Source organism: Heteronotia binoei, chromosome 8 (assembly GCF_032191835.1).
Source record: "Heteronotia binoei isolate CCM8104 ecotype False Entrance Well chromosome 8, APGP_CSIRO_Hbin_v1, whole genome shotgun sequence".
NCBI classification, from domain to species: Eukaryota; Metazoa; Chordata; class Lepidosauria; order Squamata; family Gekkonidae; genus Heteronotia; species Heteronotia binoei.
In genome coordinates, this window is record NC_083230.1 from 100,338,738 (window position 1) to 100,359,184 (window position 20,447).

General features: G+C 42.6%; 1 protein-coding gene across 4 annotated transcripts in view; it reads left to right on the forward strand.

The window, feature by feature from the left end:
* Positions 1 to 20,447, forward strand: part of DENND5B (DENN domain containing 5B) — a 215,692-nt gene that overhangs the window by 101,757 nt on the left and 93,488 nt on the right. For all 4 annotated transcript variants that reach the window (XM_060245719.1, XM_060245721.1, XM_060245720.1 and 1 more), the window contains one exon: positions 10,944 to 11,053. In XM_060245719.1, coding sequence (XP_060101702.1) covers positions 10,944 to 11,053 — 110 coding nt within the window. The remainder of the gene's footprint in view (positions 1 to 10,943; positions 11,054 to 20,447) is intronic.

The window sequence follows — 20,447 nt, forward strand, 5'->3', positions numbered from 1 at the left end:
GGACTTTGGCCCCAGCAACCAGGGTCATGTAGTTGCCACTTTGCTTTGCCTGAATTAGCTCACTGCAGGTTTTTTCTATAAAATTGACAACAAGAGGGTCTGGTAGAGACATGAAAAGCTCCCCTGTGGGCATGCCCACTCTGTGCCAGCAGGTTACTGTGATTTCTGTGAAGTTGTGTAAGGCTCTAACCAGCAGGAGATGGCAAAATGTAGTGTGGTCATTCCCAACATGTTTTCTGTAGGCAGGAGTGGAGTTTTAGCAGGAGCTCCTTTGCATATTAGGCCACATAACCCTGATGTAGCCAATCCTCCTAGAGTTTACAAAATAGAGCCTTATAAGCTCGGAGGATTGGCTACATTAGTTGCTGTGGCCTAATATGCAAAGGAGCTCCTGCTAGAACTCCACCCCTGTCTATAGGTATCATGGTGTCCTCTGATGGGTTTCCAAGAGCCCATTTACTTTTTGTCTTCCATGAATTAATCTAATCCCCTTTTAAAGCTGTATATTTCTGTGGCCAGCACTACGTTCTCTGGCAGCAAACTCCACATTTTAATTACTCCCTGTGTAAAGTAATATTTTCTTTTGTCCATCCTGAACCTACTGTCCATCAGCTTCATTGGATGTCCTCAAGTGGTAGTATTTTGGGAGAGGGAGAAAATTTATCTTTGTCTACTCTCTCCACTCTGTACATAATCTTATAAATCTCTATCATTTCTCCCCTTGCTTGTCTCTTTTTTAAACTGGAATGTCCCAGACTGCTCAGCTTTTCCTCATAGGGAAGGTACTCCAACCCCCTAATCATCTTGTTTGCCTTCCTCTGTACTTTTTCCAGCTCTTCAGTGTCATTTTGGAGATAGGATGACCAGAACTGCATACAGTATTCCAGATGAGGCCACACAATAGATCTATACAGGAGCATTACAATATTGGACATTTTATTCCCAATCCCTTTCCTAATAATCCCTAACATACAGATTGTCCCTTTCACCCCTGCAGCACACTGAGTTGACAGTTTCCTTGAGCTACCCACTATGATCCCAAGATCTTTTGCTCTCTCAGACTCAGCAAGTTCAGACCCCATTAGCCTATACTTGTAGTCAGGATTTTTTTTTTGTCCCAGTGTACACCACTTTACATATACCAATGCTGAACTACATTTACAATCTTGTTGCCCACTCACCCAGTTTATGGAGGTCATCTTGGAGCTCTTCACAGTCAGCCTTAGTTTTCACCATCCTAAATAACATTGTGCCATCTGCACACTTGGCCATTATACTGCTCACCCATAGTTCCAGATCATTAATAAGTAAATTAAATAGTACTGGCCCCAATACCGTTTCTTGTGGAACCTCACTGCTTATTTCCTTCCACTGTGAGATCTGTCCATTGATTCCTACTCTCTAACCACCTAACCCGTCCTCTCATCCCATGACAGTTAAGTTTACTTAGGAGTCTTTGGTGTGATGCCTTTTATTTATTTATTTATTTATTTATTTATTTATTTATTATTTATTTATTTATTACATTTGATTTATATCCCGCCCTCTCCGCAAGCGGACTCAGGGCAGCTCACAGTATCTACACAATTAAACAAATAAAATATATAAAACCATAATTTACATTTTCAGTTTAAAAACGTATTACAATTCAAGATTATTAAAACCATTATATAGTGCTGAATACATTATAGCGGCATTAGAATTCCAAGCCGTGAACACCGGCGTTCTGTGTGATGTCCGGTGGCAGCCATCTTCGTCAAGCCTCGAAGGCCTGCTTGAACAACTCGATCTTACAGGCCCTGCGGAATGCAGACAGATCCCGCAGGGCCCGTATGGCTTCTGGAAGAGCATTCCAAAGCTCTGGTGCTGCCACCAAGAAAGCCCTAGATCTTGTCACGCATAGCCTGGCTTCTTTTGGTCCGGGGACCGAGAGTAGGTTTTTTGCCCCTGAACGCAGTGCTCTCTGGGGGATATGCGGAGAAAGGCGGTCCCGTAGATATGCAGGTCCCTGACCATAAAGGGCTTTAAAGGTCAATACCAACACCTTGAAGCGAACTCGGAACACAACAGGTAGCCAGTGCAGCTCTTTCAGCACTGGCTGGATGTGCTCCCATCGTGGCAGCCTCATTAGCAGCCGTGCCGCAGCATTCTGCACTAGCTGTAGTCTCCGGGTTTGCGTCAAGGGTAGCCCCATGTAGAGAGCATTACAGTTGTCTATTCTTGAGGTGACCGTAGCATGGATTACCATCGCTAAATCGTTGTGCTCCAGAAAAGGAGCCAGCTGCTGTGCCCGCCAAAGATGAAAAACTTTTGAAACTCCAGGTATGTAATGTCTACATGCTTGTAATAGGGTTGTAATAGGCAGCAAGAAATTGAGAACTTGCTCAGAGCAGCTAGCTATCCAAACATTTTACCATCCCTTCCAACAAGAATTTAATGCTGTTGTGTATTTTAAATATAACCCCAAATCTAGAGTGAAAGGGCAAATCACTGGGAGAAAAGACATTTTCTAGAAAATGTTGAACCAGTTGAATTAGAAATGAGAGTGTGTGAAAAGATGGCTGATATAACACGTAAGTGCTGTAGATGCACTTAAGGCAGCAGGGGATATTTTTGTATTTGTTAGCAGCAGACAACCAACATTTTCAGCTTAATGTAAGGGCAAAAATGTTTGACACTGAGTCTAAGTAGACTATGAGTGTTTGCTGTTGTAATCAGCATCCTTTTCAAGCAGGGATCCAGGCAGAATTTCCTACACTTTGCTCCAAGCAGCAGCTCTAAAAATAAAAATATATAGCGGCTAACTGTCTTGAAACTTTTATCTGAATTCCCCATCTTAAAATGAAATATTTATTATTTAGCAGCTTTGTGAAGATCACTTAGCATCCCAAACAGAGCGGAGACATGTTAATGGAACAGCAGCACATGTATTTTGCAATCCTGAATTACATGGGATTTCACAGGCAAACCGCAGAAAGGGTCTGGTTTAATAATCTTTCCTGCAGTGTGGTACTGCTAAATATTTATTGAATATTTATTGCAACAAATCTTTGCTTTACAATGGCATTGCAGTTTTGCTTTAATGATACCATTGTGCCTTTAGATCAGCCCCCCCCCCCCAAAAAATGGTGCTTGCCAATCTCTTTTCTGGTACTCACCAAGTATTTTGAGAAAGTGGGCAGTGCCATGTGGGGGTTTTGCCCAGGAAGGTGGTATAAATATATTCTCCAACTGTGCATAAAGTAAGTTCTCAACAGAATTTTGATTATTATATTTCCCGTTTCGATCTTTGTCAAGAGATGTGCATAGATTATTCATATGTGCATCTCTTGGCAGATATTAATTGAAACGGGAAATATAACGATCAAAATTCCATTAAGAAGCTACTTATGCACAGTTGGAGAATATATTTATATCACCTTTGAGTGTTGTACAAGTCTTTACATATTCCTTGGAAGCCTGATTATCTTTTGCCATGGGAACCTTACAGAGTCACCCTAAGTAGGGTTGCCAAGTCCTACCTTGGTGGGGTGGGAGAGTCCACTTGCACACACACAGTGCGCTGACATCACCCAAAGTGATGTCATCACACTAGGCATTTGGGGTTAAAAACTCAGTTATCAAAGAGTTTTAACCTGAATGCTAGAGTATCCCCTGCATGACATATGTCTGGCACAATGACGTCACCCGGAAGTGACGTCATTGCATCAGGCACATTGTGGGACGATGGAGCTCTTCAGGGACTGGAGTCCCCCCAGCGACCATCTCCATGCTGGCGGGTTGGGAAGACATGCCCATCTGATTTGGCTGTTACTCAGGACACCATAGGGTAGCAACCTTGGACTCCACATGTCCTTCAAGTTACATGCAGCTTGGATACTTTACTTTAGAATTGTGTGACTTTAATATCTACTGTTTATCACTCTTCCACATTGGCTCAGCTCCCCAGTTTTTGTCATTTCCTGACACATCACTGGAGATGTTATAGTGACTGTGTGCCCATTGTGCCCTGATCTGGATGGCCCAGGCTAGCCCAGTATCATCATCTTGAAGCTAAGCAGAATTGGCCCTGGTTAACACTTGGATGGGAGACCACCAAGAAAGTCCAGGGTTGCAACTCAGAGGCAGGCAGTGGTAAACCGCCTTTGCACATCTCTTGAAAAACTTCCTTACGTCAGCTGTGACTTGACAACACTTTCCATCTCCACAAGCCAATATTTGGTGTGACGAATGAGTGGTGTGTATCTGCTAGCAGTTGGATTACTTCCTTTTTTTGGTCCAGCATTGATCTCAGCTAATTTTCCCGCAGTGTTTATGTCCCAGGTTTCGACTAAATATTCTCTTTTAGGTTTGGATGTTTTGGGAGCTCCAGTATCAGCTGAACAGTATTATAGTTGATGTGACCAGGTTTATCAATATACGTGGTTGCTATGGGATTTAATAGGTATTTACGTGGAGAAAATCTTAATTCATAATCTGTTTTATATATTGTTCCCTAATATTTTCTGGTACTGGCTCAGTATCACCATATGTGAATGAGGTGTCCCTTTTTTGATCAGTACATGTCCAGTGGTTCCTGTTAGCTGTATTATATATTTTACTTCACCATCACTGTAAAAATATTTTTAAAATCTTCTCTCTTGGTTTAGGAAACTATGAAAAAATTTTTTTCCTGGTATTTCAGAGAGGTTAATGGTTGGGTGGGTTGGGGTCTTGAAAGACCCATATTATAATTTTGCCATACTCATTGTATCCTAAATTGTGCATGTTCAGTACCTGCCAAACACTATTTTAGCTGGTATGATCAGAGTTTTATGTCAGTACCTACAAAGTTCCTCTGGTATATCTATATCCAGGACTTTTTTTGGTAGAAAAAGCCCAGCAGGAACTCAGTTGCATATTCAGCCACACCGCCTGATGTCACCATTGTTTCACACAGCTTTTTCTACAAAAAAGCCCAGCAGGAACTCATTTGAATGTTAGGTCACACCCCATGATGCCAAGCCAGCCAGAACTGCGCTCCTGCTCAAAAACAGCCCATGGTATATCAAAAGTCCCACCTTCTCTCAGCATGGTCTTGTTTTGTTACTTCCATGATTGGCATAAGAACATAAGAACATAAGAGAAGCCATGTTGGATCAGGCCAACGGCCCATCAAGTCCAACACTCTGTGTCACACAGTGGCAAAAAATGTTATATACACACATACACTGTGGCTAATAGCCACTGATGGACCTGTGCTCCATATTTTTATCTAAACCCCTCTTGAAGGTGGCTATACTTGTGGCCGCCACCACCTCCTGTGGCAGTGAATTCCACATGTTAATCACCCTTTGGGTGAAGAAGTACTTCCTTTTATCCGTCTTAACCTGTCTGCTCAGCAATTTCATCGAATGCCCACGAGTTCTTGTATTGTGAGAAAGGGAGAAAAGTACTTCTTTCTCTACTTTCTCCATTCCATGCATTATCTTGTAAACCTCTATCATGTCACCCCGCAGTCGACGTTTCTCCAAGCTAAAGAGTTCCAAGCGTTTCAACCTTTCTTCATAGGGAAAGTGCTCCAGCCCTTTAATCATTCTAGTTGCCCTTCTCTGCACCTTCTCTAAAGCTATAGAGAGTCATGAGTCATCTACTTTACTGTTTACTTTACTGTTGGATATAGCAATAAAGCCACTGTACTAGGACTCTGATAGCAAATGCTCATATGTTTCTCAAATGACGATAAGCACATCCTTTAATATAGAATCAGCACCTGGGATTGTCAGGTCCGACTCAAGAAATATCTGGGGACTTTGGAGGTGGAGCCAGGAGTAGGGTTGTGACAAGCACAAGCACAATTGAACTCTGAAGGGAGTTCTTGCCGTCACATTTAAAGGGAACTGCATGCCTTCTTAATGCCTTCCCCCCATGTGGAAATAATGAAGGATAAGGGCACCTTCTTTTGGGGCTCCTAGACCTGGTCCAATCTTTTTGAAACTTGGGGGTGTTTTGAGGAGAGGCATCAGATGCAATGCTGAAAATTTGGTGCCTCTTACCTAAAAAAACCAGCCCCACCCCAGCCCCAGATACCCATGGACAAATTCGCCATTATGGGAATATCTCCATAGGGTATAATGGAGTTCCCAGCAGACATTTCCCTCCCCCCTCTTCAGATAACCCTGTAGCAGGGGGAGGGACTCCAAACAGAGGGATCCCCTGCCCCTAACTAGAGATTGGTAGGCAAGAGAAGCAATACTTCCGTGAAAAACATCCAATACTATTAAAGAAATAACGACCAATAACCTGAACTTAGAAGTGGCTGTTATTGGTAGTTATTTTTTTAATAGTATTGTTTGGACGCTTTACACTGAAGCATTGCTTCTCTTGCTTACCACCTCCATCCGTGAGTCTCATTTTGGTTGTCCTAACTGTGGATTGGCAACCCTGTCAGCACCCCTTATGACTTGCAAAGTTGAATGCCAGCTGGCCCTTTCATCCCTGAAGCTACATATTGTGATACTCTAGATTGGCATCCTTGACTTGGTGCCCACCAACACCTTTTGTGGCAAGTATTTTTAGGAGGTGAGTAAGTAAGGCTTTTGCCCTGCAAGGCTTCTAATTGGCTACTGGAAATTTGATTGGCTGTGCAGATTTTTTTTAAAAATGTTGCTTTGGCAGCAGCTGCCACCACAGTACAAGGACCTACTCTGTATTGCTGAAGTCATACTGTGGCAATCATTATGTGGTTGGCTCCTCATCCTGCAGCATCCATTTTGTTGCTCCACCCATCATGTCGTGCCAGCATTCCCAATTTGCCACAGGCTTGAAAAGGCTGAAGACCTCTGTTTTGCAGCAAAAAGCAGGATGGCCATCAACCCCTTGAGAGGCTGGCAGGCCAAGCTGCTTAAGGCTTCATGACTTATAACTTGTGGGGGCTTGGTTTATGCTGTATGCAAGAGAGTTGTAAACAACAGCAAACAAACAGCAGGAGTTCTGGGGGGGGCGGAATTTAATTTCAATGTGTGTATTTCTTTACTACCTAAAAGAAACTTCCATTTGCATTGTAGATATCAAAAGCCAATGTCTGTCTTTGGGGAACGGGGCTTACACAAACATGGCTATTCTAATATTACCGTTTTCAGAATTTCAGAATGCTGGCTGCAGTCCAGCATTCGGTGTGCACCCTGAAGATAAGCCTGCATAGAACTTTGTTCTACATTGCAGGATAATCTGTTTCGTTCCTTGTGGAATTTAGGGTCTTTTGGTTCAGTGTATCCCTGTCCTTCTGCGGAACACTATAGACAGTCCTTTTTGCTTTTTCTGAACCATCCGCTGGTAGTGAGGATCTGCTTTTCGGAACTGTCCATTGGTAGTGAGGATTTTTAAAGTAAATGAGGCTGAATAGGAAAAATCACACTGATTCCTCAGTAGCAGTTGCTCTGCCCCTGGGCTTCTATTTTCTGCAGCTCAAGCAATCAATTCCCCACCAGTTGCTGCACAAGTAGTTTTTGACTTGCAGCTCCCTCCAATTTCTCCTGAGGCTTCTTGATCTTGTTTTTTGGAGATCAGGAAGCCTCAGGGGAAACTGGAGGGAGCTGCGGGTCAAAAAGTGTCCATGCAGCAACTGGTGGGGAATCAATTGCTTGAACCATGGAAAGCAGAAGCCTGGCAGCAGAGCAGGTGCAAGTGTGGAATCGGTATCAGTCTTACGGAAGTATAAATAGCAAGATCTGTGCAGATTATTATGTTCCCCTTCCTCCAAAGCCATGCAATATCTGATGCTACAGCAAGAAAGGGGAATTGTCTGAAACTAGGTCTCCACACTCTTGGGCTAGGTAGAATTGGAGCTCACAGCAGTCACTGTTAATATGAGTGTGTGTGTGTGAGGGTGGTATCTTGAGTTTCCCCCCTTTAAGGATATGATAGATAGTCTTACACTGCCCTGACCCTCAGTGGTTTTTTAGCGGTGCAGGAGATGAAAAGCAGGAAATACCTGTTTCTGCAAGCTCACTCCATTCATGGGAGGTTGGATGCAACTTAGTATGTTGCTTGTAAAGTTCATCAGTTCTGAGTTAGGAAATTCCTGGAGATTTGAGGGTGGAGCCTGGGAAGGGCAAGGTTGGGAGAAGAGAGGATGTCAGTGGGTGTAGTGCCGTAGAGCCCATCCTCCAAAGCAACCATTTTCTCTGTAGTCAGTTGTAATTCTGGGAGATCTTCGGACCCCATATGGGGGAAAGGGAAGAGGAGGAAGAACATAAGAGAAGCCCTGTTGGATCAGGTCAATGACCCATCCAGTCCAACATTCTGTGTCACACAGTGGCCAAAAAGCCAGGTGCCATCAGGAGGTATCAGTGGGCCAGGACACTAGAAGCCCTCCTGCAAGCACCAAGAATACAGAGCATCACTGCCTCAGACAGAGAGTTCCAAGGAGGAGGAGAAGGAGAGAAGAAGAAGAAAAGGAGAAGTAGTAGTAGTAATTGGATTTATACCCTGCCCTTTATTCCCCAAAGGAGTCTCAGAGCGGCTTACAATCTCCTTTCCCTTCCCCTCCTCACAACAGACATCCTGTGAGCAATGTCTCTCTAAGCTGTGGAGTTTTGTGAGCAGAAATTCTCCTTTGTGAGTTACTAGCATTAAAGTTGTGAGTTACTACATAAATTAGTTTGCTCTGGGGCCATTTTTTGTGAGCTAAGACAAAAATGTGTGAGCCAGAGGCTAAAAAACTGTGAGCTAGCTCACACTTAACTCAGCTTAGAGGGAACACCAACTGTGAATATGTGGGGCTGAAAGAGTTATGACTGACCCACGGTCATACCAGCAGGTGCAGGTGGAGGAGTTGGAAAGCTGATAACCCCAATAGCCTGCATAGTAGTTTCCCACTGTTATCTAGTAATAGAATAGCTAAACCTTAAAAGTTTGCTGTTCAGGCATACCTGCAGAGGAGCTAATGAGTGTCTCCCAGGCATGATGTACCTTAAGATTTTGTGAGTGTCTTGATAATCATTGATGTGGAGGTTTTGTACACTTCTTATGCCGAGAAATTAGTATTGCTACATGATAATGAGGAGTCCTCACATTATCCCACTCTGAGAAAGCAGGTTTCCAAGTGGACTTCAGATCTGCAAACAAGCTGGGGGCTTGGAGATAGAGTTACCCGCTCTAGGTTGGAAAATACCTGGATTATTATTTTTTTTGGGGGGGGGGGGTGAAGCTCGGGATGGGCAGGCTTTGGGGAGGGGAAGGACCTCAATGGGGTATAATGCCACAGAGTCCACCTTCCAAAGCAGCCACGTTCTCCCACGGGAACTGATCTCTGTAACCTGGAGACCAGTTGTATTTCCAGGAGATCTCAAGCTGCTCTATTTGGAGATCAGGGAATGAGGGGCTGCTTGGCACAGAACAGTGAACTGCTTGTGAATTCTGGACAGTAAACCAAGGAGAGCCAGGGAAGACAGCATATGGAGTGGGACTGGTTTGGGCACATGAGTAAAAATCCAGGTATGCAGTTCAAAAATGTATTGGGAGTCAGAATGAAAATGAAGATGTGGCAGAACAAAGTTTGGGTCGTCCCCCCCGCATTGTATTGTGTCTTTCTAGTCTGAAAGCTGTTATTTTAAGATGTTCAGTGTTACCTTGCTTTTATTCTCTGGATGGGTTTTTAAATTCTGGATTTTAATTGATAACTTGTGCAATGCCTCATGGAAACCCCCTGAAGAGGTAGCTTATAAATATATTCTAAATAAATAAGCTACTCAGCCATTGAACTTTGTGGCTAAAATTGCAATAAGATAAAGTGATCTTCCTTCCGTATTCCTTTGTCTTGCAAATACCCTCTGGAATAACTCCCAGGAAAGGCTTGCTGGATGTTCTTGAAATTAGTACAGCAGGAAGGCTTGTCACAGGTGAAAAGTGGATATTGTCAACAAAAGAAGGCAGGAAGATCCTGGTAACATGTCAGGCAAGTCATTGTGGGAGCCTTTTGAGATTTTTGTCAAGAGGTTTGTAACTTGCCTGGATATTGCCAGTTATACCTTTAAGAGCCCTGTGGTGCAGAGTGGTAAGCTGCAATACTGTAGTCCAAGCTGTGCTCACAACCTGAGAACGATCCCGGCAGAAGCTGGGATCAGGTAGCCGGCTCAAGGTTGACTCAGCCGTCCATCCTTCCGAGGTTGGTAAAATGACTACCCAGCTTGCTGTGGGTAAAGTGTAGATGATTGGGGAAGGCAATGGCAAACCACCCCTTAAAAAGTCTGCCAAGAAAACATTATGATGTGTGACATCACCCTATGGGTGCGGTAATGACTCTGTGCTTTACCTTTTAAAACTTTTTTACGTTAAACATATCGCAGTACTTCCAGGTGTGTGCGCGCACACACAAAAATACAAAAAAAAGAGAAAGAAGGAAGGTGTGTGTGTGAGAGAGAGATTGATTTTCTGTCAAGTCTGTCAAGTCTGTCAAGTCACTTTTGACTTAAAGCAACCTAGCCTCCAAACACCCTATTGATGGGCCTTCCAAACTGAGTGGTATGGCGTCCTTTCTTTGAGTCACTCATGTTGAGCCCTCCTCTTTTCCATCCACCTTTAATTTTTCCTTGCATGATTGTCTTTTCCAGTGACTTTTCCCATAATGTGACCAAAGTAGGATAGCCTCAGTCTGGTGATTTTTGGCTTGATTTTATTTAGAACTCACTTATTTTTCATTTTTAGTGTCCACGGAGTGTGTAAAACTCTCCTCCAACACCACATTTCAAATGAACCAACTTTCTTCCTGTCAGAAAAGTACTGGGGTATTGTGCATATTCTTATTGTTCCTTTAAAGGGGGTGGAGCTGCAAGTGAAAAGATTTGTCTCTCTCCTCCCCCCACCCCCCCACCCCCATTTTGTTTTTGTCTCTCTACCGGAACAGGCTTTGAATATTTTGTTGTCTTCGTTAACAGTGGCTGTTTCTGTTTGATTTGTTACAGGAGAAAATTTTGACCAGAGTCCCTTAAGAAGAACATTCAAGTCCAAGGTTTTAGCGCATTATCCCCAGAACATAGAATGGAACCCCTTTGATCAAGATGCAGTCAACATGGTACGTACAGTGAAGCTCGTTGGCAGAACAGATTAATCCCACCCTAACAAACTCTTGTCTCCTTTAGGTCCCGCCACCCACAATCTCCTAGATGCTCAGTGTGAAACTTGGAGGGAACAAGCTGTCAATTTGAGATTCTGTTAATATGTCAGCTAATGTTTTGATTTTTTCGATCCTAAAACAAAAGGCTGGTTATAGTCATGCATAAGTTCATAGTGTGATCTCATCCATAGTTGGTTGAACGCAGGGTTTTTTTAGTAACAGGAACTCCTTTGCATATTAGGCCACACACCCCTGATGTAGCTAATCCTCCAAGAACTTACAGCAGGCCCTGTAAGAAGAGCCCTGTAAGCTCTTGGAGGATTGGCTACATCAGGGGTGTGTGGCCTAATACACAAAGGAGTTCCTGCTACAAAAAAAGCCCTGGTTGAATATTAGTCCTATGAAGTCCATTTGAGGCAAGTTCCCAATAAGTGTAGAAAGCCAGTTTGGTGTAGTGGTTAAGTGTGCGGACTCTTATCTGGGAGAACCGAGTTTGATTCCCTACTCTTCCACATGCACCTGCTAACGTGGCCTTGGGTCAACCATAGTTCTGGCAGAGGTTGTCCTTAAAAATGGCAGCTGCTGTGAGAGTCCTCTCAGCCCCACCCACCTCACAAGGGTGTCTTTCGCAGGGGAGAAAGATAAAGGAGATTGTGAGCCACTCTGAGTGGAGGGCGGAATATAAATCCAATGTCATAGTTTTCATCTATTTGGATTGCAGCTGAAGTGAAGTATTTATTTAAATTTGTAAGAAGATATCCTGTGAATTATTATGATGCTATCACTTAACTTGCTTGGCGTTTAGGCTCTCTTGGAAAAGTGAATAGCTGTCAATATTTCTTATTAAACAAACTGTCTAGTTGGTAAAGAGTTTTTTGAGTGTCTTTTTGAAAAATCTCATCTTTCATATTGCATTTATTAAGCACTGTTGGTAGAACATGCTGAAAATTAGAGTTTCTGATTGCTACTTTAAGCTGTTTGTGGCTCAAAAATAGTGCCAAGTGCTTTTAAAGTTTGTTCCCCCCTGTTTTAAATTTAGATCATAGTCTTGTTTGTTGGCCTATTTGCATAACTTCCTTTGTGAGAAACTGTCTTAATTATTCATTGATGGTGTTCGTTTTTCATCTGATCTGGAAAATATGTAACAAAATATTCTAAATAAACTGGTTTCAGCTGGGGGAGAGTAATTATGTCCCTGTCGTTACAGCATTGAAAAATGTCAACCACTGGTTAAACAGAAGCATTCTGCAAACTCTGGACTTTGTTTTGTAAATGAATGTACTACCTGTTAAATGCCCTTACCTGGATAGCCCAGGCTAGCCCGATCTCGTCAGATATCAGAACCTAAACAGGGCCAGTCTTGGCTAGTGTTTGGAAGGGTGACCTTCAAGGAATACCTGGGTGATGACTAAGAGGCAGGCAATGGGTTAATCGCCTGTGAATATCTCTTGCCTTGAAAACAAATCTAGCTCACCACCTAGTGGTGCATAACACTAAAAGAGTTAGAACTTCTGGCTGCCAGGCAATCTTAGCATATCTTGGCTATTCTACACACAAATTAATTAATTAACCAGTTAAACAGAAAAGCCCAAATGTTTGTATTTGCCTGTTTTACAGATGCTTTTGATCAATGGTGTCTGGATGATTTGTGCTGGTGATAATGGTTGCCATTGCTTTGTGGTGATCTTGTATGTTGATAACACAGACTGTGGGCATTAAATCTGTTTCAGTTGTTCATTTAAGCCTACTAGGGGGCTTTCTCATTGAATGGGAAAACTGGGTTAACTCTTTATAACAAATAAATGACAACTCAAGTTTTGGCTGGTTAGTTCAAATCAGTATCTGCTCTTCAACCTTCTCTCCATGTCAGAGGAGGAAGGTTATCCTTACTGGGTTGCCCGATGCTGCAACTGCATTCCCCCGTGATCCAGCTTGCTGCCACAATATCATTTCCAGTTGAGCAGGTGAAAGGAACATCACGACACCATCAGAGCTCTAGAAATTTCTTTATTATAGAGATGGGGTGAAGTCCTAGAGCACTACTGAAATACAAATAGCTTCTGCCCACTCAGTAGGAAGTGATGTCATGGCATTTGTGACACTGCCCCTCCCAGACTCTGCTCTCAATTGCTTCCAGGGTAGTAAGTTGAGGGCTAGCAACCATAGGTTAGGTCATCACCCTATTACTGTTGCTTTTGTACACCCCTTCCTCTCGTGTTGCTTTTGACCACAGTCTCCTTAAGCGTTCTTCCTAATGCCTCCTCATATCCTTTGAGCATGCTATAGTGTTGTTTTAAAGCTCTTGCTATGATTATTGCATTTTATGATAGAAATTGAGCATGGGGTATTAAACAGTGAATCTTCTCAGGCAATCAGTTCCATAAAGCTGGAACGGTACTGAAAAGGAAAAAGATCTAGCTGAGGGAGGGAGTTTGAGGAGACGAAGGCCTAGGTGAAAGGAGTTGATGTGCAGACTGGAATTGATATGCAGGCCGGCAGGCCTTCCCTGTCCAGACTAGAGGAGTTTAGGCCAAGGAAAGCTAGAGTGCCTTCTAAAAGCTGTGCCCCTTCATGGCCTTAGATCAGCACCACCAATCACCAGGGCTCTTTTTCTAGCAGGAGCTCATCTGCATATTAGGCCATGCTCCCCTGATGTAGCCAATCCTCCAAGAGCTTAGAGGGCTCTTAGTACAGGGCCTACTGTAAGCTCCAGGAGGATTGGCTACATCAGCGGGGCGTGGCCTAATATGCAGAGGAGCTCCTGCTAGAAAAAGAGCCCTGCCAATCACTGTTAGGCTTCAGCGTTGCATAGTCATTTCATACTGTCTGAATTGGAATATGTTTATTATTCTCTGAGTAAATCATTACATTTCAACCATATAAAACCATGTAACCCTACAAACCTAGAAGTTCTGTTCTTAGTAACTGACATAAAAAGGGTACAGGCTCATCTAAAATCCTTAGTAGAATCAAGTCAGAGACTGTTGCTGAATGATGCAACACGTGTTCAGGTAGGAGTAATCACAATTTGTGTGACTGGATGAAATGCACTAAGAGAGCAATAAGGGCTCTTTCCCTCCCTATCCCAGTCATCTTTACAAAATGTTGTCACTGTAAATAACCTTTCTTGAAAGAACATTTCCCCCCCTAACAATAATCGGAGGTATTGGCTGACCTGATTGATAAGGGCCACCAAGACAGCTAGCAAATGAAAACATATGTAATAAAAATCACATCTAAAAAGCCATTAAAAGCAACAAAAACACATCATTAAAACAATTGAAATTGGAGCTAAAATACGCAACAAAGTATAGCATAATAGATTTATGGAGTGAGAAGGGGCCATACATGGCATCTAGTCCAACCCCTTACTCAATGCAGGATCAGCCTAGGCTCTAGGCCCTAGAGCATCTCTGATGAGTGTTTGTCCAGCCACTGCTTAAAGATTGCCAGTGAGGGGGAGCGCACCACCTCCCTCGGTAGCTGATTCCAAAGCTGAACAACTCTTCCTGTCAAAAAGTTTTTCCTAGTATCCAGCCAGTACCTTCCCACCCTTAATTTAAACCCATTGTTGTGAGTCCTCTCCTCTGAACATATGAAGCTGCCTTATACTGAATCAGACCCTTGGTCCATCAAAGTCAGTATTGTCTACTCAGACTGGCAGCAGCTCTCCAGGGTCTCAAGCTGAGGTTTTTCTCGCCTATTTGCCTGGACCCTTTTTAGTTGGAGATGCCAGGGATTGAACCTGGGACCTTCTGCTTACCAAGCAGATGCTCTACCACTGAGCCACTGTCCCTCCCCTTTGCTGCCAACAGGAATAGCTTCCAGCCCTCCTCTAAGCGACAGCCCTTCAGAAACTTCAAGAGAGCAATCATGTTCCCCTCAACTTCCTCTTCTCCAGACTGAACATTCTCAAGTCCCTCAGCCTTTCTTCACAGGGCTTGGTCTCCAGGCCCCTGATCATCCTCATTGCTCTCCTTTGCACCCACTCCATTCTGTCACTCCGTTTTGTGTGTGTGGGGGGGGGGGAGGTGTCTGTTTTTGCAGAAGCAGGTGATCTTCCTTGAAGTAGGGGAATGCGCACGTTCATTGAAGGTTAACCCACAGGAACTTTCTGTTGTTGATGCATGCTAAAAAATACAAATAGCTTCTGAAACATCTTGTTCATTGTATGGCAGAATTCCACAGATACTTGCAGGCTCAAAAAGATTGGGGACCCTGTCTGTAGGTTCTGTTGTTTTCTTCCTGCTGTTTGAAGTGCCCTTTTGATAGTAGACATTTATTTCAGAAATAGGAAATGCTTTGACAGACAACTGGCTTGGGATATTAGTATTTCCCCCATATTGGAAAAATCTCCTTTTGCTCACATTGATGGAATGCTTACCAACGCTACCTCCATCCATATAGAAACATTTTGAACCTCTGAGTGGCTGCCTTCCAAAACTTTCCTGCCTGCAATTTGATGATTTATGTCCACGGAGTCCATCAGTTAAATTAAATCAAATCATGCTATTGATTCTCTGAGTCATTTTGTTAGCCTGTGAATTAACTTTAAAAGGGACTTTGAGGACTTGATATGGGTGATTCATTGGTCTGACAGTCCTAGACCTGAACATATTTTTTCCCCTTACTCTTCAGGTCAAATTCAGATTTTGGCATTAATGGAGGAATTACATTTGACATCTGATAAACATCCCAGTGGTATTGTGCAATCCTAAACAGAGATATACCCTTGTAACCCTGCTAAAGTTGGTGGGCTTGGAAGGCTGGAACTCTGCTAGGATTGCACTGTTGTGGTGTGGCTGATTCCAGATAAGATCATGTCTGTAAACCTTGGTAGAATGCTTTTTGTTTGTTATGTCTGGCTTGACCATGATGCCGTTCTAAGTGGCCATCTCTGTGTCTACAATTAGTTATCACCTTAATTATTGTTACGATGGCCCTGTGATTTAGAATTCCTTATTCAGGTCCTTCTCGGAACTCTCTCGCCTTTCCCCTGCTCCAGAGTGGTATAGATAATTAGCTCTGACATAACAGTGAAAGAGGCCAAGAAATGAAAGCCTAAATTAGACAGATGGTAGCAAATTTATGTGTTTGGGGCTGACCTGAATTGAATAGCGTAAAAGGTAAAGTGGTGCAGGAGGGACAGAATAATTGAAAGAGCAAATGATATTGAAGTCAGTTGCGGGGGGTGGGGGTCAACCTCAAGCACCATAAGTGAGAGTGGGTGGGTGGAAGGATTCTATATTCCATATCTGCATGCTTATTATATTGGATCTTTCCCCACCTTACTTTCTACATGATGATACCATCCGCCAGGAAGGTTGTGGGGAGGCAGTATGACAAGAGAAGATTTTTTTAAAGTGGAGCCTTAAGTACTTATTGGAAGTTTTGCCAAAAGTGACAAACGGGTAGTTCTAAGTAAAACTAGAGAGCAGGGGTGGCCAGACTGTGGCTCGGGATTTAAATGCATTGGAGAATGAATTTAAAGTTGCTTTCTTTCTACCCCCCTCTCCCTCCTTCATCTTTTTCCCTCCCTCCCTCCCTCTAACATCTGATGTTCTTGTCTTGGGGCTCTCAAACATCTGACATTTATTCTTTGTGGCTCTTTTTGGCCATCCCGGAAGTTTCTACTGATTCCTAGAGTTACCCTTTGTTAGAAATTACAGTAAGCAGACTTTATTTTTCTGAGGGAACACGGTGGAACGGAGTTTCAGAACCTCTTTATGGAACAAATCTTTAAAATGTTTAAAAGTCCATGAGGGACACCTTTGTTTCTCCATTTCCCTCTTGAGGGTTCTGGCACTCTTTTTTCCAGAAAAAAAGCCCTGCCAGTAAGTATACAAAGATGTCTTTTTTAGAGAATGTTTCTCCCACCATTTCTGGCAGCTATGGCAGGCAACGGAATCTGGGGGCAAGAGATCCCATATCCCCACTGGGGGAGTTTGGGAGCCCTATGATAGGAGGCAGGGAAAAAACGTAATACAATAATGAAAATAATAAGTCCAAAATTCAAAAAAATGTATTACAAAAGAACTTTTAAATAATGTGGTTTGCACACATTAAATTCATACAACAACTTAACTGGGTGAGACAATCAATTGAATTCCATAACAAAATGCACCTAAGCACACATATAATATTTCACAGAGTTTGATTTCATCAAAAAAGTGCTTCGTGCAGGAAAGTGCTTGTAGAATAAAGTACCATAATTAGTCTTATAGTCCACCCTTGGAAGGTTTTGAGTGCTTGTTTATGGTATTGTATATTCTTATGATGCGAAAGTTTGTAAAGACTTCGGACACCCCTCTTTGAGAAAGAGATTGGAAATGACACGACAAGCTACAAGCCGGCTCCAGGCTCCATCAGAAGTGGATACTGTGGAGTCTTCACGATATGGACTATAAGACTAACTATGGCACTTTATTCTACAAGCACTTTGCTGCACTAGCCATTTTTTTGATGAAATCAAACTCTGTGAAATATTGCATGGACATGTTCACACAGCGTGTTGAGTCCGTGTTAAGCTGACCCGGTTCTGTTCCGAATATCTTTGTTCCAGATATTATTGATCAGACTGCCATACTGCAATTTGAATCACTCCGTGGTGGAACCGTCTTTTGCCGTGCACATGACGGCACTATGCAGTTTTTTTCTTCACGTTTATGTGCATTGTGCGCACATGCGCATGCACGTAGGTTTAACATTATGCGGTTATGCACATATTGCTAAGTAGTAAAAAAAAAAATGGTGACCGTTAACCGGATGTCTGAGGCTCCTTTTGCTCTGGGACAGCCTTTGGACATCCGGAAGTTGGTTGAGAACTATCCAGACGGGGAAACTACGAGGTAAAACCGGAGAACTCAAAAAACACTGCAAAGGAGCAGGTAACAAAATACACTGGTTCCAAGAAGGATTAGGGGGGGCTACTACGAGTTAATACCAGGAGGCAGATGTTGCTATCTGATCAGCCGCTTTTAATCCGGTATGAAACAGCAGCGACAACTGATTATACTGTGCGTCTGAATAGCCCCTGCATTAGAGACTCTTGTACAATCGCAGAACAGAATGTTTGTACAGAAAAAGTAAATTCCCCACCCAACTTTGTCACTGATGTTGTTGGGCTCTAGACATGGTTCATCTTTTGTTTTTGATGTTCCATGTGTTGAAGCACTTTTGAGGCTGAGTGAGCTTTTAAAAGTGGTACATTGGATGGTTGAGGACAGGTCTGCTTTTCAGAGGAAAAAGTCAAGAATAGATATATACCCAAACTGTTTAGTGGGGCAGAAATAACTCTGGATCCTGACCCCTGGATCTCCTCCTTACGTAGCATTGTTCAGCTGTCTATCCTGTAAGCCAATTTCTCTCTTCCAAGCACAGATCTGTTTGACATCCAGGAGCAAAACTGTACATGCAGTATGGGCAATTGATTCCTTGCTTAGTTCTGCTTGGCTGACTCCAACCAGTAAAAGGGTTTTACAATCCACAGGTATCCTAATTTAGAGGGCAGCAAAGATAATACCTTTTACTCCTGTACTTCTGACAGATAAACCTTTGGTTCTGCACAAGGCATTTTCATTTGAGCTCTTTGATGCTTATAACTGGTTAGCAGAACAGTTAGATAAACTGCCTTGGTAGTGAAGTTCAAATTCTCAGGAGCCTGTGTCAGGTTTTTTAGATATTGCACATGTCAGAATTTTGTTATGCGTTTCTGGCAGCCTAGATTACTAGATGTTTAGGATTTTTCTGGCTCTCTGAGTAATCTGTTTTGAACATAGAAACAGAGTAGTTTATTGAACACTCCCTTCCTGGATGGAGGCACTGTGTTGGCTTTGTTGAAAATGCATCTGAGCTGACTTGAGCTTTAGAGGGCAGATAAAGCATACTGGCTAACAGGTATTAGGACTGCCAGCCTCAGGTGGTCTTTGAGTTCTCCCAGAATCAACTGGTCTTCAGACAACAGAGATCTGTTCCCCTGGAGAAAGTGTCAGTTTTGGAAGGTGGACTCCGGGGTATTGCATCCATTCTGATCTCTCCCCAAACTCCACCCACCCTGGACTCTGCTCCCAAATCTCCTAAGAATTTCCAAATCCAGATTTGTCAGCCCTAACAGGTGTGGATCAAGAAGCTCTGTGGCTTGAATATTAACACTTTTTCAGAACCTCAGTAGCTGGTCTAAGGCTAAATTCTCCATGTCTTGGCCTCCCCCCATCCCCCACATTAATTGCAAGTGGGAGATATGCTTGGCTCCTCCCACTTTTGATCTTTTGGAGGAAGCTGAAGACAGCTTTATTTAAGGCTGCATTTGATTAATTTACTAGCAATTCTAAACTGTGATTTAATTTTTTTAAATTTTATTTCATCTATGTCGTTAAGTTGCCTTGAGCTGTATATGAAAGAAAGACAGCTTAAAAACAAATGTTTAAAATATATAAATAAATATGGCTGTAATAATGCACATCTACCTTTTATAGGGCTATTGTAAAAAATTACCAAAAAAGATAACATACACAAAGGGCTTTTTGAATATTGAAAGCTCTGTATTCTTTTTAAGTATCAGGAAAAGCAGGATATAGATCTCTGCAAAATTTTGGTTAGTTTTATATTGCATCACAAAACATGAATACTTGTTTTCAGGGCTCTCTTTTTTCTTTTTACTTAATAGCTTCATAAGGAACATGCAGCCAGTGTTCCAGGATACAGCTTTCAAGAGAACTGTATAAACAGATTATTAGCTCTATAACTCTTAGTAACTCTTAGAGTTTTCTTACCGCACCAAAATCTAATACATCTATTTGTAGTTTGTATTGTTACTGTTATTAAGTCCTGAGAACCCTTGTTTCTAGGAAGGGTAACTGGCCCACTAGATTGAGCTTCCTCTTGCTGAAGAGCAGCTCTTTACTGGTGAATTAATTCTCCTTCCTTTTTAATTGTGTGTAGTCCATAATAGTTGCTAAGGAAATTAAATTTTTGTTAGCTTCCTTGAGATACTCACAGCCGAATGTGTCAAGCTCTAAATAAACATATGAACAATTGTGTGATTATAGTGAGATGGCTATTTGCTAAGTCATTCTGTTGGCTTTGTAAAAATCCAGTGTCCTTTAGAGTTTGAGACAGGAAATCTCACTTTTAAGATTTTAATCAGATGATTTAAGGAGATGGCTGCTGCAGTCCATTCTTGTTGATTATCGCTGCAAGCACAACCTTGTGGGTAATTTCCTGTGCAGACCTTTTTATTTATTGGGGAGGTTGTTTGTATTGTGTGTGTATGTGTGCATGCCTGGAAGTCATGGAGACTTCTGGTGATCCCTACTAGGGCATGGAGGATGTTCAGAGAAGTGGCTTAATTCAG